This window comes from Lepisma saccharinum, chromosome 12 (assembly GCF_977018435.1).
Source record: "Lepisma saccharinum chromosome 12, izLepSacc3.1, whole genome shotgun sequence".
Lineage (NCBI taxonomy): Eukaryota > Metazoa > Arthropoda > Insecta > Zygentoma > Lepismatidae > Lepisma > Lepisma saccharinum.
The window spans coordinates 45,536,756-45,562,719 of NC_139240.1; the positions used below are offsets into that span (position 1 = coordinate 45,536,756).

General features: G+C 33.5%; 1 protein-coding gene across 1 annotated transcript in view; it reads right to left on the bottom strand.

The window, feature by feature from the left end:
* Positions 1–2,803: 2,803 nt before the first annotated feature.
* LOC145996458 (serine protease inhibitor dipetalogastin-like) overlaps positions 2,804–25,964 on the bottom strand; it is a 28,233-nt gene continuing 5,072 nt past the window's right edge. Inside the window, exons 3-5 of the mRNA XM_083132949.1 lie at positions 6,818–6,973; positions 4,831–4,995; positions 2,804–2,990 (exon numbers count right to left, since the gene is read on the bottom strand). Of these exons, the coding sequence (XP_082989075.1) occupies positions 2,953–2,990; positions 4,831–4,995; positions 6,818–6,973 (359 nt within the window). The 3' untranslated portion in view covers positions 2,804–2,952. The remainder of the gene's footprint in view (positions 2,991–4,830; positions 4,996–6,817; positions 6,974–25,964) is intronic.

Here is a 25,964-nt window from a genome sequence, read left to right on the forward strand (position 1 = left end):
CACTTCCTTTCCTTTCTTCTTTATTTCCTTCTCTTCTCTTCTCCCTGCTTCTGTTCTCTACTATTCCCTTCTCTTCTCTTCCCTTCTTTTCCCTTCTCTTCTCTACTCCCTCCTTCTGTTCTCTACTCTTCTTTTCCCTTCTCTTCCCTCCCCTTTTCTCCATTGCCTTCTCTTCGTTCCCCTTTTCTCCATTGCCTTCTCTTTTCTTCTCCCTCCATTAATTCTCTTCTCTTCCCTTATTTTCTCTATTCCCTCCTCTTTTCGTCTCTTCTCCTTCCTTCCTTCTGTTCTGTTCTCTTCTCCTTCCTTCTGTTCTCTACTCTTCCCTTCCATTCTTCTCCATTTCCTTCTTTTCTCTTCTCCATCCTTCTGTTCTCTACTCTTCCCATCCCTTCTCTTCTCTTCTCTTCCCTTCCCTTCCCTTCTCTTCTCTTCTCTTATCCCTCCTTCTGTTCTCTAATCTTCCCTTCCCTTTTCCATTCCCTGCTCTTCTCTTCACCCTCCATCTGTTCTCTACTCTTCCCTCCCTTCTTCTTTATTCCCTTCTCATCTCCCTCCTTCTGTTCTCTACTGTTCCCTTCCCTTCTCTTCTCTTCCCATCCCTTCCCTTCTCTTCTCCCTCCTTCTGTTCTCTACTGTTCCCTTCCTTTCTGTTCTGTTCTCTCCATTCGTCTTTTCTTTTTCTTCTCTACTCATTCTGCCATTCTCTTCCCTCATCTCACTTGACTTTCTTCCGTTCTTTGCTCTGTCTTATCTTCTCACTCATTCAACTCTTTTGTTTCCTATATTTTCATCACTTATCTTCTTTTCTTCTCTTCCTTCTCTTCGGGAAGCAGGGCCTCTCCGATGGCGTAGTGGTAACATCGTCGCCTTGTAATGAAGGGGTCATCGATACCCGGTGGTGGCACACAACAGTGTTTTGGCTTGCACTTTATACTGTAGGTCCAGTCTCGATTAGCCTTTCTGTGCATAAAGTGGACTTAAAACCATAAAGAAATCAAATCGAATCTTCGGAAAGCAGACCTAATGATAGACAGTTCGCCTAATAGGCTATTACGTCTGCAATTTGATGCACTATACTCCTAGATTTAGATGGAGCAAACGAAGGACGTTAGAACAAATAAGGTATTTTACATTTTAGAGGCCCTGTAGTTAGTTCCTGGAAATCGCGAGAGAGGTCGCTGAAAGACAGTAACAGTCAGAGCCATCTTACAGCAAAAGTTTGAACTTCGTGCGCTGTGCATGTTAGTTTCTGCTTTCTACATTTCGAATTTTGGTCAAGAGAACTTATTTTGTATCCGAATTTGCTTCCAGCGGCGTACCTAAATGGACGTGGAGGGGTTATAAGCAGCGGTTCGTGGTTCGGTTGGTCGATGCTTGCAGCGAAGATATATATAATTTATTCATATATAATTTAATTTTTTATATATTTATAATTTAATTATATATATTCATAATTTTATATGTATTTATATTCTGGCTGAGCCGATGTCGATGTATCGGTATCGGAAAGTATCGGTTGTATTTTGTTCAACGGTACCGGCACTTTCGCAGGATCCGCAAAATGCCACGTGATACTTTCGAGGTGGTATGATTAATAATTATCATGCAAGATTTGAAGTTTGCATTTGTTCGGCAACAATATTGTACAGAATTGTATTTCTTGTGTTACGTAAGAAGTACATTAATGTTCAGATTCAACTGTTGAATATCTTGAAGGAAAACTCTGATAAATCGATGCTTCTAATGAGCTCACCCAATCAGTATTTTGAACAATATTTAACCGTTAAAATTTTCAAGCATTGATATATCGGTTGGAAAACGACTTAACAACAGTACACTAAATATCGTCAAACGGATAAAAAAATAATATTATTATTACACGATTAAGTAAAAATACTGTATAAGAATAGAGGTATAATAGCACATCTGTAGTTAAGATCGGAATAACGTACATAAAACCACGTGACCTGGCAATGAAATTAATGTCAAATAGATGAATAATTGAATATTTATCGAATAACAAAAATGATGTTACATGCAGTTGCAGTTGAAGAAAAGTAAGTTTCCGATTAAAATTTTATGCATATTATTTTGACTAGTAGTGTACATAAATCTTCTTTGTATTGTCATTCAAAGTCGCATGATCCCAATATAATCTTTGCCTTCTAAAAAGTTCAGAGGAAATTGATAATAATAACCGCAACAAATGCTAATATTTTCAATACTTAATTTTAGTACTTTGTAAGTCTTTCGGGGAGTCCGGGCCCCTATACCCCCTTAAATACGTCCTTCCTGTCCTTCAAAGACGTATGATCCCAATATAATCCTTGTCTTCCAATGAGTACAGAGGAAATTATACAACAAATGCTAAACGAGTATATTTTCATTATTTAATTTTCGTACTTAATAAGTCTTTCGGGTTGGGTTGGGGGGCAGACCCCCGAAATACGCCCTTCGTGTCATTCAAAGCTGTATGATCCCAATATAATCCTTGTCTTGCAATAAGTTAAGAGGAAATTATAATACAACGGTTAAACGAATATTTCTTCATTATTTAACTTTAGTACTTGATAAATCTTTCGGGGGATCCTGACCCCCGGATCCCCCTAAATACGTACTTGGTAAGGATGGAAAAGATAGGCTTGATCTTGCCCAGGATACAGGCAGATGGAAGGCTTGTTATGCTGCAGCCATAAATCTTTGGTTAGTTAGGTTCATGTTCACATTAAATGTCAATGTGTATGTGTGTGAAAAATACAGTGAGAATAATAAATCTTTCCTTAAACTTCATTATGGATTTTACAATTTATTTCATTTAGTGGATATAATTACATTACATCTTTATACTTGACTGCATTCATCGTTTCCTGTGCATGTAATCAACATAGCTTATCTTCTCTAGTTTCATCTTTACCTTCCTTGTCGTTTCCTATACTATTTCTTCGTGCATTATTCTATGCATTGTCCGTAGTATTTTCTCTGGAGATCTTGGGAGAGATAATAAAAATACATCATGATTAAATTTTTAAAATGTACAAAAGTTATTACAGCTTTTATTATTATTTTTCTCTGTTAATTGATTTGTCTGAAACTGAAGTTAACGTACTGTCTTACAGGTTACAGCCTCAGCGTCAAATTACAACATACAAGGTGCAATTTTCGTTTCTTTGATATGATCCTGTCTGATCTTTTCAATTCATGCATTTTTAGTGCGTCAAACGAATCAGTAACTGATACAAATTAACTTTCATGTATTTCTACGTGTATTTTGATGCACGAAATAGCAGTACATGGTCTTTAAAAAAGATAACTGAACATAGTTCGAGTGCTGAGTTTGTTACCTTTTTTATATAAACAACCTGTACATGCACTTCAATGTGTTAGCCTACTGAAGCAAACACATTTGTGTCAATTGACATATTTTGGGATCTTTATTTATAATATGGAATACTGAAATATTTTAAAAACTTATTGGAGAAAATAGAAGAATAGAGATACAAATGAAATAGACAAAATGTATACACAGTACAGTGGGATGCTTAAGCATTGTTCTGCATTTTGTCCATGAATGTAAAAAAATAGAGAGAAATGCGATATTTAAATACACGAGAGAAACAGGACATGAGATAGAGTGGGATGAGGCTAAGCAGATAGGAAGGGATAAGAGAATTCTAGTGAGAAAATGGAAGGAGGCCAAGGAAATAGAATAGAAAGGTGAAGAAGACACAATGAACTGGAATGGGGAACAGAAGATAAACAAAGAATGGAAAAATAACGTGAGAGAAAGAGTCCAACCTCTTTCCAGATGAAAGGAAATATTTAGCTAAATCGCGTGTCAGGTGAAAGTACACTTGACAAGGGAAGGCCACCTGCTGGAATGTTCCATGAAATCAACTTTCTAATAGCCTTGTGTGTGGAGGGGAGTAAGTTTTGTGGATATATATCGTCCTGTTTTGTACCTTGTTTCAGTTGTACTTGGTACAGAGCCTGAAGACGACCTTGCTAGAAGATTGAAACGTTACGTTTACTTTATGTTTTAAAATAAAATAAATTTCTGCCTTGGTCAGCATATTGAGCTTTTCATATCATGGAAACAAGGCTTAATGGGGTTATAATCCATGAATGTGTAGATCTTGACAGCAGCTTGTTTATTTCAATTCTAAAAGCTCTCGTTAAGTAAAAAGAATAGAATAAACATAGTGATGGACAATTTGCTTGTAACCTAGCCTAGTGCTGCAGTTTTGCTATACAATAGTCTTTAATATTGAAATATTTTCATTAAATTAAATTATTATTTTATTGAAGTATCATTACTGGATATGGCTTTCGATAAAACTAGATTTCATGTGTAAACAACATTGTCATCTCAAATCTTTACTTTAAAAATTACGATCACTGAACTATATATAATCACTTTTTATTAGTGACATACTGGTTGGTGTTTACAAATGTGCCTAAAATACGGTTGTAGCTGCTGCTATTATAATAAAATTTACTGATAGTTCTGAAGCAGTGGCGGCGATTGGGTTTCAAAACTGGGGGTGGGGGCAAGATGCGAAAACTTAAGGGGGGGCAAGGACAGTTTACTTGCCCTTGGTAGATAAGGTTTAGCATAATGCGGGATCAAAAGTGGCAAAAAATGTGTGGGGGGGGGGGAACGGCCCCCCAATCGTTGCCACTGTTCTGAAGTGTTCCTAAAATGCAATTTCTATATTCACAAGCACTGAATCTACTCTAAAGAACATAAAATGAGTGTACGTATATTTCCTTCTTTAAAAGAAGCTGTGCTAAAATTACATTAAATTACTTGAAATGAATAGTAATTACCTGAATTTAGTTGCACTGCACAAGCAAATGCCACTTTGTTCACATAGGTGCGCCCGTCATTTCCACAAATGGGGTCCGTGTTCTCCCTTTGCCAATTGTCTCTTTCGTACATTTTGCACGGCGTGTTCTCTTCTGAACATTCGGCGCTCCAGTCTAGGATGAACACTAAAGGAAAAGAAAGAAAATACATACGCACATACTGGTACAAGTTCCATAGAGTTTGACTAGCAGTAGATAATCCAAATTACGTAATATCATTGTTGCTCTACTTATATAGGCCATAAGATGTATCCTGGTAGGAAACAAAAACAACCTATTTAGGATTACTGCTAGACAGTGGCGTGCCCAAGGGGGGTTGATGGGGTTATAACCCTCCCTTTCGTCCAGTATTCATAAAAAAAAACGTCAAAGGTAGGAAAATATGACAAGATGAGGGCTGACTACCAAGAAAAAGTATACATAACATCTCCCTTTCGAAAATCCTGGGCACGCCACTGCCGCTAGATGAAGCAAGACATCAAAAAGTTTGCATTTACGGGAAACACGCGTCTTGGACAGCTCTATAATTGTTTAAAAATGCCACATTAACAACTAGGAACAGAACGACGCTTTTCAATGTGCTAATCTGAACATCGCTGACTTATGCAAGCGGGGTCTGGCAGCATATCGCACCTTCATACCAAAGAACACTACAAAGTGTACAAAATATCTGGAGCCGACCTATTTGTCCCCAACACGCAAATTCGCGAAATACTGGACCAAGAAACGTTTGCAAGAAAACTGTAACGCGAAAGGTTTAAGTTTTGGTCGAACAGCCACATCATGTCAACCCAACCATCGGTAACATCGGTCAATGGGATCGGCGGATTTATAAACTTCCAAGACTGGATTAACTAAAAAGTAACAAATACACGAAGTAGTAAATCGCATAAGACAATACATACTACAACCGTTCAATGGAACACGAGTCAAGCAGCGTTTTTGCTGGACAGTATTCGGGTGGGTAACCGTCGCAATACCAGGTTCAATATACAACAAATATATTGAGTATGGAGCTTATGGACCGTAGTGCGCGCGGAGCTGTCATTTTGTTCATTTGTGCCAGATTGATGGAATCATTCTTAATGTTGCCACCAGAGGTCAATAGAATCGGTTACGCAATGACGTAACAAGGAAGCCTCGGTGCGAACTCGCAGCCCTTCAGGCAGCGCATTTTGGATTCTGACCCAGGGAGAAGAAGTTGGCTTCCTCTAAGTAGACACTTTGGGATGGTGTCCGAGGAACCACGATATGGAGGAGAAGGATAAGTACTTTCCGTAATGCTTTAAGTTTGAACTTGCACTCACGCACTCAAATTATATTTTGTTCATCTTTCTCGTCTATACTACATGGAGAAGTGACTTGACAGTAACTCAACATATTTAGTTCATTATTATTAATTAGTCAAACTAATACCCATCAAACTGGCCAAGTGATACGACAAGGTTCATTTCAGCGAGTTTATCCTCGAACAATCTTTCGTTATTGTAGTCTAATTGTGCTTGCACATTATGTGAATAAACTCGCATAAGTTGGAAAAGTGTTCTATCTGTACTTTCTAATATAATAGCTGCCCCATAGCAAATAAGTAGACCTTTTAGGCGGAAATTTCCACTGCGCGCTTACTTTAAAGTTTGTATGCATTAAACAGGTCAGTTTAACGTGCATATGAGTAAAGCAGTAAACCATTTAGTACAAGGGCAGAAGAAATACAAATACAAATATACGAGTTAATACAATAAAAATGATCAGGTCTAGCTACTTAGCCTAATTCTAGTATAATATAACTCCTGTAATGTAATAAATGCCCTATTAGCACGACAATGGTGCGAAAGGGGAAAATATCCTGCGTATGCTAGCGCCACATAGTGTAACAAAATATTAAATGTACTTTCCATTTCATTGTTTTTTTACGCTGCCCGTGAGAGATTTAAAGTTTTAAACTTACAATTGTCGTCGATGTCCGCGCATTGATACTCCCTCCATGATTTGTACGTCACTCCATTGGAGGCACACAACGTCTCGTCCGTAAATGATTGGTCTTCGTCAGAGGAACAGTTCAGGTCTCTGCTGCTACACTTCTCATATTTGTCAGTGGCGAGGTCTGAAAGGAAATAGGAGATAATTACATTGGGAAACAACAAGTTCTTAATTCTGCTTCCTTTTATATGCTGTTTCAATTTTGGACTTAAATCTCTTGAGTTTCAATCTTGCCTAACATGTTCGGTTTTCTGTATAAACCTAGTTTTCTCTGTCTGTAAAATATAATGATAAACTGTAATGTACATACATCGTAATCGTGTATTTCCCGTATGTCATTGATTGATTGATTGATGTAAAAGTTTTGGGTGCACGTACGGCCATTTTGTAGTCTGCAGTGTATGCGGGGGAAAATTCCCTTATCTAAAACTCTTTACCTTTTGGGTTAAAAGAGGGACGTAAAGAGCCCCTTGAGAAAAGTTAAAAATGCAGGTCGTCCCACTGCATGGGACAAACACAACGCATTAAGAAAGGTAAGGATAATTTAAAGCTACGTCAGAAACAATGGAGGAGGTCTGCTCTTCTCAAAATACTATAAACAATGTAATCGTCTCCTAACATCAAATCGTTGGGAAGGTTAAAAGACTGTCTGAGGTGATTAAAATCGGTACATCCGAGAAGAAAGTGTTTAAAACACTTAAAAAAACAACGTTGCATTTCCCTTGCAGCAAATGACAATGTGTGTGACGGCTGTGTCCGATTCGAAGCCGCGTTAGGATGACTTCTTCTCAGCGAAAGGGACGGGACGAGAAACGCCAAGCACCAGTAGTGGGATTGATAGCGCAGCTGGCAGAAGGTGAACGAGAACGTCGCCGTCTGCATCGTCAGACTTGGTGGCAGCATCGGCTGCAGAAGCGGACTTCAGCACTGACAGATAAGGATCTTCTGCACCACATGATGTCTGGAAGTCAGCACACTGATGGAATCTTTGCATAGATGGACTCGTTGAAAAGCGTGAACGTCGGCAAAGTCCGCGTATGTCGAACACTCAGGATGTAAGGCATAGCTGTAACTTTCAGAGTATTTCATTATATAACCATTAACTATTGGTTTTATGCACACACACACACACACACAGGGTGACCATAAAGTTTGAAACTAAAGGGAAAACTGATGAACAGTGATCCACATGTTCGCCACGAGTCTCAACGCACTTCCGCAACATGTTTCCTTGATTTCTATTCAAAATGTGAGGATCCAGAGAAGCCGTTGCCGTTCTATCCCGGAGATGACCCAGATCAAAGATTTTCACAGCATACACATCACATTTCAAATGTTCCAATTGGGTTGAGGTCAGGCAACCGTGGGGTCCAGAGCGCAGATACTTTATTTCGTCATTGCATTAGCTCATCTGTACCGTTTTGAGTAGGGTAAACTCTTTGTTCTAAGCCACCCCCGAAATTTTGGTTTACTTTTATTGTGTATACCTATACAGTAATATACTCAAAATCGAACTTTGACTGTTACAAAAGTGACACAATACAAGTGCAAAAAAAAAAGTCAAAGCTCAAATTCCAATTTTCATAGTGCAAAATTGCTAATTTTTGAAAATCCCTCTATAACTTTTGCTAAAATTTTATTTTTCAATAATTAAAGCGAAGTGCTAAGTTAAAAATAAGTGCTAAGTTACTTCCGGTTTACTTCCGGTCTACTTCCGGTCTACTTATAAATTATTACAAATTTTAGCAAAATACCCCAGCATCTATTCGGTTCAGATCTGAACCGAAGATTCTGTATTTGTATATCTCTATATCACCATATGTGTACTAATTTTTATTTCTTATACTGTTAGGAAGTTGAGAGAAGAGGTTTGTTAAAATAATTAATTATCTAAAATTTTATAGTTTTGAGAAGAATCCTAAACCTCAACATATTTCATGCAAATATATTAATAAAATAACCATATAAATATTTTCTAATTATGCCAATGAATGTGTTTGGGTTTAAGAAACAACATATTCAACAAATAGAGAAAATTCCAGTCAACATGGATATTATAAAAAATATTCTTAGTAAACTGAGAAGTTTGGTCATCATTCATCTAAATAGTATCTGGTACCAAATTGATGAAGACACAGGGAAACAATTACATGTATTCAATAATAACAAACCATCATATAAAATTCCTGTCAGTGGGAAAATGCAAATAAGTATCTCTCCATCCAATGCAGCACTTGTACACATAGGTCGGAATTTGTATAGAATTAAGCATAATGCAATTAGTCCCGACACAACATACGAAGTGCAAGCAGGTGAATTCCTGTATGCTGAAACAATTGGGGAGTATAATAAATTAATTCCTCTCTTCGTCGAAATAAGAATAATCTATGAATCTATAAATTTATGAAATATATAAAATACCGAAAACAAAATAATAATAAATAAATAAAATAACAAATATATTATGGACATATTTGGGAACAGGAGAAGACAGGAAATACCGGATAATTCCAATGATATTGCTAGATTAGATGAACGTCTAAAAAAACTTAAATCAGATTTATTAATTTTACAAAATTCATTAAATGTGAATATACAAGCAGAAATCACAAATCTTCAAACTCAACTGATTGACCCCATAGTGAAAATTGATGGAGAACTCAAATCTCTACTGGAAAAAAAAAACAATTTAGCCTCAATAGACAATCTTCAAAACTTGGAGGAAAGTGTAGCCAAATTAAAAAATGAACTCGATAAATTTCGACAAATGCAGATAACCAATACCGAACAATTGAAACAGCAATTAAACGAGCAAGCGAATAGTATTCGCACCGAACTGCAAACCATTGTTCAGGGTATCAAAACTCAAGAGGAATTTGAACAAGTAAATGCGAGTATTACCAAATTACGAGAACAGTTTCAATCTTTCGAGATTCCTACACTGGAAAATATTAAAATAGAACTTCAGACAGATGAACTGCATTCAGCCATAACCGAAGTTCAAACCAAACTTCAAACATTGGAAGATTTTATTCATAATTTGCCTTCATCTACTGAACTCAATGCCATTGCTCGTAGTGTAACAAACATTAAATTGCAGCTGGAAACTTTTGAGGATTTTGGTAAGATACAAGCAACCATAGCTCACATCGAAGATACTCTTAAAACTATGAAAAATGAATTAATTACTGTACAGGAAACTCTGGAATCAAAATTGCCAGGTATCACCGAAACTTTAGCCCTAGTACAACAACAAGTTGCTAAATTAGAAAATCTCAATACCGAATCTGAATTATCTCATTTCCACCATCTCATAGATGACATACAGAATAAGTTAGAAACACTGCAGCAATCTACGCCTACTCAAGATGACATAACCCAACTGCAAGAAATTTTGAAAACTGTTGCAGATGCAACCGAACTGGATGCTGTAAAATTATCTCTGACCACACTTCAGAATACTGTAGCAGGGTTGCCTACTTCACAGGAAATAAGAGCCATGAAGAGAGTAGTAAATCGAATACTCAAATCTGAAGATATTAAAAATATTCAGGGGGAAATTGCACAAATCAAAGAAACTGTTGCTAATCTTCCCACCAACCAAATAATCAATGAACTAAACTTATTATTTATGGACATCAGAAATCAAGTACACGATCTCGCTAGCCAGAGTTCAAAATTGAAACTAGTAGAAAGTTTACAGCAGATTATCTCGAATATTAAGGTGCAAATTAGCACCATTGAAGCAGCACAAGAATCGAACTTATCGAATTTCGCCAATCAATTGCATGATTTGAAAGAACAATTCAAACAGGTATATGTGGAAGTGAAAATTAAACCGGGTTACGATGAGTTGGTTCGTACTATCAGCGAACACCTGGAACCGGTATTAAGCAGATTAGACGATGCAGATTCTCGTCAGTTTTATTCTATGGAAATTGTTAGGTTGCAAAGTATTCCAAACACTCGAGGGCACTGGACATATGTTAATGCAGGTAATGTTTACAAATTATACCCGTACGCACAGGCACACGAATTTTTTGTTGATGGCCAACTTAGATTTTTGAAGTTTAGATTTCTAAATAATATAAAACATGTCGAAGTTCCCAAATTTACTATAATAAGAAAAGATGGTATACACAAAGCAGTTCAAATACCTATAGCATACTGGGATGAATCTGCCAACAAATATAAAATACATGAGGATGAACAATTATCGCTTTTTCATATTGAAACTGGTGATAAATTAATTTTTGACATAAAACAATTATACCCTGAGGTTAATCCATTTTATGTAATATTTTCTCTTCGCACTAGATGTCTAGACAAGGTATAGTTAATGAATTACACAGACCAGCCCGTCGTAATTACAAACGATTATCTGTGGTAACAAAAAGCATAGATGATCTGTGGGAGGGTGATCTGATAGAAATGTCTACGGGGGTTTTAAAAAATTTACATAAGATAAATCATGGTTACAAATATTTACTTACCTTAATAGATACATTTAGCAAATATGCATGGGCAATTCCTATAAAATCTAAAACAGCAACTTGTGTCGCTGAAGCTTTCAAATTTATTTTCGAGCAAGGTAGGATACCGAATTATTTGCACACAGATAGAGGAAAAGAATTTTACAATTCCACATTTACCAAATTAATGAATCAACATAATATTAAACATTATTCTACATACAGTGATCTTAAAGCAAGTATAGTAGAACGATTCAACAGAACATTAAAAAATCGCATGTGCAAACAATTTACTCTACAGGGTAACTATAAATGGGTAGAAATTTTACCTGACCTAGTACATAATTACAATAATTCCATGCATAGAACCATACATATGAAACCTGCCGAGGTAACTAAATCTGATGAACAACGATTGATTTCTACTGTTTACTGTCATAAGTATAAATACACAACAGAGAAACCCAGATTTAAAAACGGAGATAAGGTGCGAGTTAGTAAATTTAAGCATTTATTTGAGAAAAGTTACACAAAAAATTGGAGCACCGAATTGTTTACAGTGGTTCGAGTTTTACCAGGCAACAGGTATACTTATATATTAAAAGATAATTATAATAAAATACTGAAAGGAAGATTTTATGAAGAGGAACTCAGTAAAACAAAATATCCAGATACATATCTTATTGAAAAAATATTAAAGAAAAAGAATAACAAATTGTATGTAAAATGGCTAGGATTGCCAGAAAAAAGTTGGATAGAGGCAAACCAGGTGATTCTATGATACCAACTTGGAACGTTGTGCAACGTTTGCCAGAGTTAGTAGAAACTAGTAAAAAAAATGGTGAGTTGTTACCAGACAATATTAGGTGTCTTATTGTAGGCCCATCCGGTTGTGGTAAAACTACACTGCTGGTAGATAATTTCTTGCTTGCGCCTAATTGGTTAGACTGGAAAAATAGGCACCTGTATGTATTCTCAAAAAGTTTAGAACAACCAAAATACCAGCAACTCATGAAATTGTATAAGGGACTGGGTATAGCCACATTTGGATCAGAAATTAAACCTCTCGACCACTGTTTAGAAAATTCTGTTGTGGTATTCGATGATGTGATTCTGGAAAATCAAAATTTAATTCGAAATTTCTTCACTCAAGGTCGACACAGAGGAATAGATTGTTTTTATTTGGCTCAAACATATTCTAAGATTCCCAAACAGTTACTGAGGGATAATTCAAATTTAATATGTTTGTTTCGTCAAGATCACACTAACCTTAAACATGTTCATGATGATTATGTGGGGGGAGATTTAAATTACGACCAATTTTCCAAATTTTGTTCATCCTGTTGGAACGATTATGATTTTGGATTTGTTACAATCGACATGACTAGAAAACCTAACAATGGAAAATATAGAAACAAAATCAACGATTTTATGAACGTTAAATCGATATAAAAAACGTTAAAACGTTATAAAAATAACCTCTAATCAAAAAAATGACAAAACACAAAATAGAAGACAATTCTAAATTACGTGAGTACCTCACCAAACGATTCAAAGGTTGGAAATCAGAAAATCGAGGATTCTATGAACAACACAAACGTCAAGATCAACCAATTATAGATGCAATCAGTGGTCTTGGTAAAGAAATTAAAGGTGTCACAGAACAAAATAAAAATCTCATAAATGAATTGGTACCTCTTACTTCTAAAAATTATACAGATTTTCCTCCTACACCATTATCTAGTATCCATACTCCCCTAACACTACAACAGCCGCCTATTAAAACTATAGGTGAACCTGAGAAAATTGAGTTGGATCCTCTGGCAAGAGATTACCTAAGTACTGGAAAATTTGAAAAAGATGAAGTGTTTGGATTGTATCCGACCATGGAACCAAATGAAGGTGTAGTATGGAAAATTGGGAAATCTAGAGTAACATTTCAAGGCGATGATGTGAAAATAAATTTGGGTGAAAAAAATAGTTGGTCGAGATACCCGGGAACTATAGGGTTGTGGGAACTGATTACCAAGAAACACCCTAAAGATTACACAGATGAAGATTACCAGAGTTACTCCGAAATTTTGATATTGTCCGATGCTCTATACCAAAATAATGATGCCAGTCAGAATAGAGTTAAATCGAGCAGTGGCGACAAATACAAAAATCTAATTAAACCGATCTGGAACCAACTTAAAACCGGTAGTGGTATCAAACAATATAATACTTTACCTAAAGAGTTTGTCTGGGTGGATGATGTGAGAAAACTCATAGATAGATTGCTGGTTATAGCCGGAGAAGAAAATGCTGGGAACAATAATTTCTATAATGAAAAAATAGGTATTGTAAACATGATCAGTGATAAATTAGCCAATTTTATTGTAAATGATCCAAAAGGTATAGGATACTTAATTAAAATTATCAATACTCTACCTCCTAAATTCTGGAATGCATCAGAAGGTCGAGGTTTGGTTAATGATATTATAAATAAACTTCCATTCGAATTACATGTACCTGGTTACCAGTACTGTGGTCCGAGCACCAAACTTGATAAACGATTAAAAAGAGGAGATAGGGGAATTAATCAACTTGATGCCGCTTGTAAAGATCATGATATTGCATACAATACACACACAGACCTCGACAATCGTCATGCAGCCGATCAAAAATTGGAGCATGCAGCATTTGGAAGATTAACCAGTAGAGATGCTTCTTTGGGTGAGAAAATAGCAGCATTGGGTACAACAATTGCTATGAACACAAAACAAAAATTAGGGTGGGGTTTGTAGAAAATTAGTAAATTTTAGTTAGTAATTTAGTTTGTTAATATATAAATAAATACCCTTAAAAATAATTTTAAAAAAATATGAAACCGAAAGGAGTAGTATATCAAATTCCATATCGGGATCTCAAAAATTTAAAAATTGTAAATTCAATTTTAACTAAAAAACAACAGGAGAAAAAAAAACAATGTATATCCAAAGGAAATGGGATGAAGTTATTACTTAGTACACCACAATTAAAACGATTGCAAAATATAAGAAAAAAAGCACATAGTGGTGGATTCATATTCAGCATTCCTGCTATCCTAGCTGCTTTGGGTGCCGTGGGAAGTTTAGCTGGTGGCAGTGCTGCTATTGCAAAAACTGTACTCGATTAAAAAAAAAATAAAGCCGAATTAGAGGAACAAAAACGCCATAATCTGGCTATGGAGAGCCCCCTACGAGGGGGTAGTGGTGTGAAATCCAAAGTACTCAGAAAATTAAAAAAAAAGAAAAGCCGCTCACGAACCAAGACATTGAATCTTTAGTTAAAATATTTAAAATTCAACATTTCAGAGGAGTTTTCATGTCGGATTCTCTCCCTAAAAATAGTCACTCTCGAGAATGTGGTGTGGTCAATTTGGATAAGTCCGAAAATATTGGTACCCACTGGATCTGTTATTATAAACAAAACAACAATGTTTTTATTTTTGATTCTTTTGGAGGGAGACCACCTAGAGAATTAGTTAATTATTTAAAATATTGTAATATTTATTACAACGACCAGCGCATACAAGATTTTGATCAAATTATATGTGGTCATATTTGTATTACGATGCTCAGAATATTAAATAAAATACCACACATAAAATTACAAGATTTTCAAAAAGCAGTATTATACATAAAGTATGGGAATTTTTCATCTTTCTAGTGAAACTTCGATCTTGGAACTGCATCTCCACGATGATATTATATATCCAAAATCTATAGCTCTGAGAGCATTCTACAGCATGTATCTGATTCCGAATGTAACTTCATACAACAACAGTATATTTGTAGGTAACGAGAAAATTATTATTCCTCCTGGACAATATAATTTATCTACTTTACAATCTGAACTTCCAAACACTGTATTACTATCTCAAAATTCTGTAACACACAGAGTGGAGATTGTATCCACCAATGAAACAGTAGATCTATCTAACATGGGTGAACTTCTAGGATTTGAGAACAATTCAAAATTAGAACCTGGTACTAGACACATAGGTAAATTTATACCGAAATTCCTAGCTATCAAGACGTTGAATGTTCACTGTAATATTGCTAAAGGAATGATTATCAAAGCCGAAAAAAATTCAATTGGTACTCACAAGGAAACAGGTATTATTGCTACATTTAAACCGAATTCTGAATTTATGGAACCTATTTTTTATTCCCCAATCTCACCAATCTATTTTCCTGTTTACTATGATAAAGTTAATTACATAGAGATAAGAATTACAAATGAGAAAAACGAGATAGTCGATTTTGCCGGTGCTAAGACCACTGCAATAATAGAAATTAATATTTAAAATTATATATATAAATACCAATGGAAAATATCGAAAGTTATGAGTTACAGTCATTCCCTCCAAACAGGAGGACATTTGCTAATCTTAATCAACCGAATAAGGAAGTACAGTTTGATAACTCAAAGTTTCTATGACAAGTGAATATTCAAAAGTGGTAAAACAATATGTGAATATAGAGTAATCATTATGTACTAAATAGTGTATCAGTTATTGAAACTTATTGAAGAGCTTGAATCATATGAAGATGCTCAACATTAAATATAATAATCAGTAAGTTATCGTTTTTTCCACTGAAGATTCTGGGTTCCAGTCTCAGCATGGGCATAAGTGTTTCTTTGCTAACTCTATAGATCCCATCCTATCATCGTCGCGAATAGTCAAAAAGTGGCATAAAACAATGAATTGAATTGATGTTTATGCGCACTTTATGCGCAGATAGGCTAATAGGGGACTGGACCTACAGTTGGATCCGAACCACTGTGCAATGTACCTCCGCCAGGAATCGAACCCGGGACCCTTTGATTACCACTATGCCGCCGGGGAGGCTCTCATAAAGGAATGAAAATACATACAACAACAATAGTCATCGCGAACACACATTCCTTCTTTGTTCACTTATTGCAACACGCGATTTAGTTACCGAGACTCTCACCACACAGGAGACTAGATGAGGTTGTGACAATTCTCGGCTCCTCTCATCTTGATATTCCTAGGTGAAATGAAATGTTTCCTAGATATCAAACCGGTGCAGTTTGTGATTTTATTAGAGGGGGGACTTATTTTTATCTATGTCTTAGGTATACTTTGTGACGGTCCTGTGAATCCGCACAATATGATTATATGTTTATTGAAATTATTAATTTCATATTATAAAAATCACTTTATATTAACGTTTAAAAATATGTATAATTATTACTTTGTACAACGTTAATTATGTTTTATGTTATTTATTGTACTATACGCTGTATAAACGAGTATTTGGAATTCTAGAATTGTGTAATTTTTATATCAACTTGATGCACACTTGTATTTTGTATGAATTGAATTTTTTCACATCTATAAGTACATATAGAACAATTTTTTCTGCTTACCTACTGCTTTTGTCGGGCAGAATTATTTTTTCCATCTCATTCCTGTTAATAATGATTTGTATGTGTGTGTGTGTATGTGTGTGTGTGTGTGTGTGTGTGTGTGTGTGTGTGTGTGTGTGTGTTTGTGTTTGTTTGTTTGTTTGTTTGTTTATATTGCGTAGTAGTTGTGGTGTTTGTATGTTTATATTGTGTTATAGTTGTGATGTGTTTGTGTGTGTCTTGTGTAGTAGTTATGCTGTCTGATGTGTTTGTGTTCGTCTTGTGTAGTAATTGTGCTGTCTAATATGTTTGTGTTTGTCTTGTGTAGTAGTTCCTCCATTCATATTGGGGGTTAGGCGTAGAGCTGACAACTCTGCACTGTAAAAAGACATGTCAAGAAACAGAAATATAAGGCCATGGATGTTCCCAAGGTAAAATATTCCGGAGGTAAAATAGTCCCCCGTTCGGATCTCCGGGTGGGGACTACTTTGGGAGGTCCCTGGACTAAGGATAAGATCTTCATTAGGAATAAGGATATTAAATTAGGCACCTGGAATGTTCTGAGCCTTTACCGGCCTGGGGCATTTCAGTGTACAGTTAATGAGATAGTGAAGTATAAATTAGATGTAGTAGCTGTCCAGGAAGTTAGGTGGCCAGGAGAAGGGAATTGTAAAACTAAAAATTATACTTTTTTCTATGGTGGTACTGAAAATCATAATTTTGGAACAGGCTTTTTCATAAATAATAGAATTATCTCGGCTCTTAAAACAGTAGAATTTATTAATGATAGGATATCATATGCAGTTTTACAGGGTAGGTGGTGTAAAATTATTTTAATAAACATACATGCACCAACGGAAGATAAAGATGATAATAATAAAGATGATTTTTATACAGAGTTAGAACAGGTCTTTGATAAATTTTCTCAGTATGATATGAAAATTCTGTTAGGTGACTGTAATGCACAGATTGGCAAAGAAGAGACATTTAAACCCACGATTGGTAAAGAAAGTCTTCATGAATTAAGTAATGATAATGGTATAAGATTGATTACTTTTGCAACCTCAAAGAATTTAATTGTGAAAAGTACCACTTTTAAACATAAAGATATCCATAAATATACCTGGTCTTCTCCAGATGGTAAAACTCATAATCAGATAGATCATATTCTCATTGATAAGAGAAGGCATACTAGTATAATTGACGTTCGTACACATAGAGGTGCTGACTGTGCCAGTGACCATTATTTAGTAATTGCTAAATTAAGAGAAAGACTCTCAGTGATAAATCATAAGCAAAAAAATCTAAAAGTTATAAAATTTGATACAGGAAAGTTTGTTGATGAAAGAATTAAGAAAGATTACCAAATTAAACTGTCAAATAGATTTGATGTTTTGCAGGATTTAAATGATGATGAAAATATAAATGAAACAGACGTAAATAAGAATTGGGAGCACATACGTAATGCAATAGAATCAGCAGCTAAAGAAAGTATAGGATACCATAAACCAAGAAAAAGTAAGCCGTGGTTTGATAATGAATGTCATAATCTAATAGAAATAAGAAATCAGGCTAGACTTAGATGGTTAAATAACTCGGATGATACAAATCTAAGCAATTATAATAGAATAAAGCGAGAAGTTAACCGCACGTTTAGAAGTAAAAAAAGAGATTACTTGAAAAGCAAAATTGACGAAATTGAAACAAACAGCAAAAATAAAAATATCAGAGATTTATATAAAGGTGTAAATGAATTTAGAAAGGGGTGGCAACCTAAAGTAAACTTGATAAAAGATAAAGACGGTGATTTTCTAGCTGACCCATGTGATATTCTAAATAGATGGAAGAACTACTTTAATGACCTTTTAAATGTTCATGTAGGAGATAAATCAGAAGTAAATGAAGTCCACACAGCAGAACCTTTAGTTCCAGAACCTAACTTGACGGAAGTTAAAGATGCTATTAAAAGGCTAAAGAATAACAAAGCACCTGGCATTGATTTAATACCAGCTGAGTTAATTAAATATGGTGGAAATTCATTAATATGTCAAATTCATAAATTAATTTGTTTAATATGGAATAAAGAAGAAATCCCTCAACAGTGGAAAGAATCCATAATTGTTCCTGTGTTTAAAAAAGGTGATAAAATGAACTGCAATAATTACCGTGGAATTTCTCTACTCTCAACAACATACAAAATATTGTCTAACATTATTTTAACAAGACTAACCCCATATGCTAATGAAATTATAGGTGATTATCAATGTGGATTTAAACGTAACACATCAACTACAGATCAAATTTTTCACATCAGACAGACACTTGAAAAAAAGTGGGAATATAATCAAAATGTCCATCAGCTATTCATTGATTTCAAAAAAGCATATGATTCGGTCAAAAGAGATAAATTATATAATATATTAGTAGAGTTTGGAATACCTAAGAAGCTTGTTAGTATGATAAAAATATGCACCAGTGAAACAGAAAGTAAAATTCGTGTGGGTAATAATATGTCTGACAAATTTACAATTCATGATGGGTTAAAACAAGGAGATGCATTATCTCCATTGCTCTTTAATTTTGCCTTAGAATATGCTGTAAGGAAGGTAAAAGAAACTAAAGAAGGACTAAAATTAAATGGTGTGACTCAGTTGTTAGCATATGCAGATGATGTAGACTTACTGGGGGATGATGTGAATACAATTAAGAATAATGCTAAAATATTTTTCAAAACTGCTAAAGAGATAGGTTTGGAAGTTAACAAAGAGAAAACTAAATATATGCTTACAGGCCGAAACCAAGTGTTAGGTAATAATCAAAATCTAATTATTGATAACAACTCGTTTGAACCAGTTTCCAAATTCAAATACTTAGGAGTAATATTAACAAATGAAAATTATATTAAAGAGGAAATAAAAAGTAGGCTTAATTCAGGAAATGCATGTTACTTCTCTCTTCATAAACTTTTGTCTTCTCGTTTAATATCTAAGAAACTAAAAGTTAAAATATACAAAACAGTAATTTTGCCTGTAGTATTATATGGGTGTGAAACTTGGTCCCTTACATTGAAAGAGGAACATAAATTGAGAGTATTTGAAAATAAAATCCTTAGGAAAATCTTTGGACCTAAAAGGGATGAGGAGACAGGTGAGTGGAGAAGGTTACATAATTTAGAACTACATAATTTGTACTCATGTCCAGATATTATTAGAATAATTAAATCAAGAAGACTTAGGTGGGCAGGACATGTGGCACGAATGGGAGAGGAAAGAGGAGTTTACAGGATTCTTGTTGGGAAACCTGATGGTAAGAGACCTGTAGGAAGACCAAGACGAAGATGGAGGGACAACGTTGAGATGGACCTAAAGGAAATCGGTAGGGATGGAAAAGAGTATATAGAACTTGCTCAAGATAGGAACAGATGGAAGGCCTGTGTTGCTGCAGCCATGAACCTTCGGGTTTAAGAAGGCTAGAGAGTTAGTTTTAGTTAGTTAGTTAGTCAGTTTGATATTTCTGTCGGGGATGGATTTATTCATCCTCATAGATAAAATTTGATATTGTAAAACAAAGTAATGGTGAAGAATATCCCCTCCCTGGGGCTAATGTAAAACTTATAGACAATTTTGTTCCATTCTTGTTCTCACAAATTGAAGTCAGGAAACATGGTACAGTTATTGACAGAATTGATTATCCTGGAATTACATCCACTACTGTGGCAACATTAAAATTATCAAAATCAGAAAGTGTATATTATAAAATAGGTGGATTCGAAGCTGGAACAAAAATTATGACAAAAAGTCACACAGTACTGTTCCCCATGAGATTGCTATTTGGTTTTTTCTCCGATTATAAAGAAATTATGTGGAAAGGTGGTTTGAGTGTCATATTTCGCAGATCACCCAATGATTATAATGCTATAATGAGATATAAAACTTTAAATGCAGATGGAACAGCCAATGAGGCTAGTTTACCCGAAGCTGCGAAATGTGTGATCCAGTCTATGGAGTTACGCATGCCTATAATCGAATTATGCTCTCAAGTACAAATCCAACATTTTGAAAAATCCTCAAATTCCAATACAATTTTATACATATCAATGCATACAGAAACCTGTAGAGGGTAAATTTTTCGAGTACGACATTACTAATCAGTTCCAATCTCTACAATATGACATGCCAGAATTTGTAGCCGTATTGTTTCAGACAGGGAGAGATGACAATCAGGAAAAAGATAGCAGCAAATTTGATAACTGTAAAATTAGAAATATATATCTTAAGAATGGTAGGAATGAGGTATTCCCACGTGAAAATTACAATTTAAATATTACAGAACAAGATTATTTAAAATTATATGAAGCATATTCTGCATTTAAAAGAGTAACTGAAGGAAATATCGATATGTATTATAACCCAGACGAGTTCATAGTTCACAGACCTATGTTTTTAATAAATGCATCAAAAAGAAAATTGGTGGTTATCAATGATCGAACTAATATTAAGTTAATATGTGAATTTCATGAAACTTTACCTGAAAATACCATATGTAGTGCAATTTTAATTGTAGAGAAATCATACATATATGATGTAAAAAATGAAAGAGTGATAGAACAATTTTAACAGAATAGAATAAAATAGAACAAAATATAATAGAACAGTGTTAGGTTGCTGTATTATTTTAAAAAAAATATTAATTATAAAAATTAAATTATGTAATATTTGCATTAATTTTTGAATTTATAGAATAATTTTAATAAAAATATAATAGAATAAAATAATTTTAAATTGTTGTAATATTTATGTTAATTTTTGAATTTATAACATTTAAAACAAATTTTTAATGTATTATAGTGTCCATATTCTCTAGTATGGATATTGCAATTTAATACTTGCAATTTATTATCATTCCCATCGAGAGCTATTTTATTTTCTATTGTAGTATAAACACCATCTAATTTACTAGTAAGATGGTAGGCAGGCATGTATATTTTTATTTTTTTATTTTTTAAACATTGTTTGAAATCATCTATTGCAAGTTTTCTTGTACATGCCTGTTTTACACCCTTAGCTTTTTTAATTTCTTTTTCTTCCCCATCCATTTTCATGCAATACATTTTCGATCTGAGTCCGGCAAATTCTGATATTATGGACCCTGCTGCCTCATCTTTCATTTTCCCAGGGATCATCTGGTTTTCAATATTGTATAATGGATGATTTTCTGGATAATTGCTAAAATCAAAATATTTATTTATAGAGAACAAGTCATTGTATAAATTATTTGTTTCTATCTCATATACAAAACTATCAGTATCCATATAAGCTACTTTAATTCTATTTTTGTATTTAGGTTTCATAACGTCATAATGAAATTTATACATTTCCAATTTTGATAATTCTAAAACTGTAACACCGACAGCTATCGGTGCATCACACATTATATTAGTGTTGGATCTTTTAATAAGAATTAGATTATTAGTAATTTTTGTAAAACTTTTATATGTGGGGTCGGCAATAAGTTTCAGAAGTTTTTTTCGGTCTGACACCAAATTACACCTCACTCGATTTCTTTTGTTCTCTAAACATTTTCCATATATGGAATTACTCATTAATTTATAAAGATTTTTTTCAACTTTAGAATTTGTTTGTATTCGATTATTTGTATTTTTCTCAATATATTGAGCTAACCATCTTTCTTGATCAAATTTTAACCCTTTATGGATTTTTGTTAATTTCATACCATGTTTCAAATAATACTGTAACAGTCGATAATGAAGTACATAATTATTTTTATTTTCAAATGATAATATCAATTTTGTTTCCTCTGTACCTGGTACTTTTTGAGAAACTGGTGCCATAGCAAAACCATGGTGTCGGTCATGTAGATGTGATGGATATTCCAAATCAACTTCCAGTAGACAACCTTTTGCATGATCTTCAGACCACTTTAAGAAATCTTTGTCTTCAAGTTCTGTATCTGTCATCCATTCGTAATTGCCAATTGGTAGTGATTGATTCATGACATAACCATATAAATTGTTCATGTCAATATATAAAATATATTTAAATGTTTTATTAGCATTATAATTTCTAGATAAATATTTATTATTTGCTTTTGCATATCTTAAAGGACACTGGACTATACCACCACGCTTACCAGATTCAACAAACATGAACTGTTCGATATCGGTAACAAGACCAATTTCAACCTCTGTATTTAAAAGCATAGCTTGCCAGGATAAACCAGGTGTTGTATACATAAAAACAGGATCCAAATTGTATTTCTTGAAACAACGATTTCGAAAAATCTCGAACACATCAGCTAACAAAAGACCATCCAGTTTTAAATAGATATCATGATAATCTCCCATTGTTTTACAATTTAATATATTCCAAATTGTCTGTGCATATTGATAATCTATTTCACTACATTCTTCATCCTGAAGATGGTTATAAAATTTATTTTTCGGTGGTAACTGTGTTTCATTAAATTTATCAAAACTATCCATGTATTGATAGGGGTAAACTCCTTTTCTTTTTAGCAATTCCATATTAACATTATTAAAATATTTTCTTGTGTGAATAAATTCATCATCGGATAATTGTTTCACCAGATTTGCCAAACTACTAGATAGAAACTGATATGAATCTAGAAACCTAAGTTTAATTATTTGTCCATTTTCTAATCTGATAGTTTTTTCTATGGTAATATATTTATCTTTACTGCGTGGTATAATATTAATATTTTCTGTATCATATCCTAATTCTTTGATAAATAAATGTGCATCAAAATTTTGTAAATTATGAATAAATACTGGAATAAAATTTGGTTTCTTTATTTTCAAGTTACATGAATTGCAAATTGTTTCAATATATTCTCCATTAAAATGGTTATGGCGTTTAACTTTTGGATTAAATAAATTAAAATTATTTTTACAATATTTGCATTGTTTGGTATCATAATGTTTCTGATGTTGTTCTAGTGTAAGTTTATTCATCAATTTTGTATTATATAAAATTGGAGCAAAATCTTTTACCCACTCTCTAAGTTTTTCAATAAATATTCGAGATGCATTTTTACCTCTATAAATAAATAATTGTTGTGGATTATTTTCTTCATAAGTTTTTACTAATTTTAGTACAAAACCACAAGATTCATGGTTAGCTATATTTGTTGTATATGATTCATTTGGATCGGGAAGACATGTTTGCATCGGTATCTGTATTGTTTCAAAATCAGCATAGATTACAAATGGATGTTGTACCAGCGATTCATATTTAGAAAATTTTATACTTTTGGATGGAAATTTGTAAGTTGCATGAGGATAATAATAACATTTTTCAATATGTTCCTCTAATTGCTGTTCACATGATTTGTCACCTCTTCCATAAAATTTTGACAAGCATCTATCACATATAGCAATTTTAAGATGATGTAATGTTATTTGATTATGCACCAATTTTGTTAGATTTTGTATGAGACAATAGTGTTTCTTATTTCTCTCTGTAACATATAATAATCTTATGATATGTGCACCAGCAGATGGTGGATGGTGTCTGAGTGGATAAATATTATTATTTATATCATAACCATAAACATGAACATTTATTGATTTTTTATTGTATTGTTGATATTGCTTTTCAAATTTCTCAATATCTGAGATTTGTACTGGATATTTTATTCCTGACATGGATTTTTTAAATTCTGTTTCAAATTTTTTATAATGGGAGACACGATATTTCTGATCAGTATGATTTTTAACTGGATGAAAATATGCTATAATGCACCAGAGGAAACATTTATTATCATTATTTTGAATATTTAATACAGCTAATTTGTTTTCAATCTCTTTAGGTAATTTAATATAACCAGATCCTCCAAGAGGGGCATTTTTTGCTATTTTCAATTCAAGTTCATGGTTTGTATCACAAAGAGACCAACCTGAATCTTGTTTTTCGAACTGTTGTTGTTGTAACTTAAGTTCTTCACAAATTCTATCATAAATATCATCTAAATTATTAGTATCATTATAGTATAATTTTAACACATGAGTCTGATGATAAAATTTTTCTATTTTATTACCAGGATTTATATAATTTGATGATAAAATACAATATAATTTGAGAGAATATTGTTTAAGTTTATCACAAATTAAATTTTTAAATCTAGGTTTAAGTTTAGCTAGAAAATTTGGAATATCTAATTCTTCATTATCTACATGTGTTGTATTATATACAACATGATATAAAATATCTTGGTTTGGATTTTTAATTTGATTATTCATTTTGTTATAATTGGGTTTCATATCTATATTTTATAATTGGGTTTTATATCTATATTTTTATAATTTGGGTTTTATATATATAAAATATATTTTTAGGATTCTTCTAAAAACAATAAAATTTTAGGTAAATTAATTATTTAATAAATCTCTTCTCTCAACTTCTAATTCTCAAATAATAACTCAAAATAGCAAAATATTTGTATTTATAATCAGTAAACTCTCCGTTTTATTTTTAATCAGGAAAAATTTTTGATTTATATCTATATTTTTATAATTTAGGTTTTATATATACAAAAATTTTTTTAGGATTCTTCTCAAAACAATAAAATTTTAGGTAATTAATTATTTTATATATATTTTTTTAACTAACTAACTCTCTAGCCTTCTTAAACCCGAAGGTTCATGGCTGCAGCAACACAGGCCTTCCATCTGTCCCTATCTTGAGCAAGATCTATATACTCCTTTCCATCCCTACCATCCTTTAGGTCCATCTCAACGTTGTCCCTCCATCTTCGTCTTGGCCTTCCTACAGGTCTCTTACCATCTGGTTTCCCAACAAGAATCCTGTAAACTCCTCTTTCCTCTCCCATTCGTGCCACATGGCCTGCCCACCTAAGTCTTCTTGATTTAATTATTCTAATAATATCTGGACATGAGTACAAATTATGTAGTTCTAAATTATGTAACCTTCTCCACTCACCTGTTTCCTCATCCCTTTTAGGTCCAAAGATTTTCCTAAGGATCTTATTTTCAAATACTCTCAATTTATGTTCCTCTTTCAATGTAAGGGACCACGTTTCACACCCATATAATAATACAGGCAAAATTACTGTTTTGTATATTTTAACTTTTAGTTTCTTAGATATTAAACGAGAAGACAAAAGTTTATGAAGAGAGAAGTAACATGCATTTCCTGAATTAAGCCTACTTTTTATTTCCTCTTTAATATAATTTTCATTTGTTAA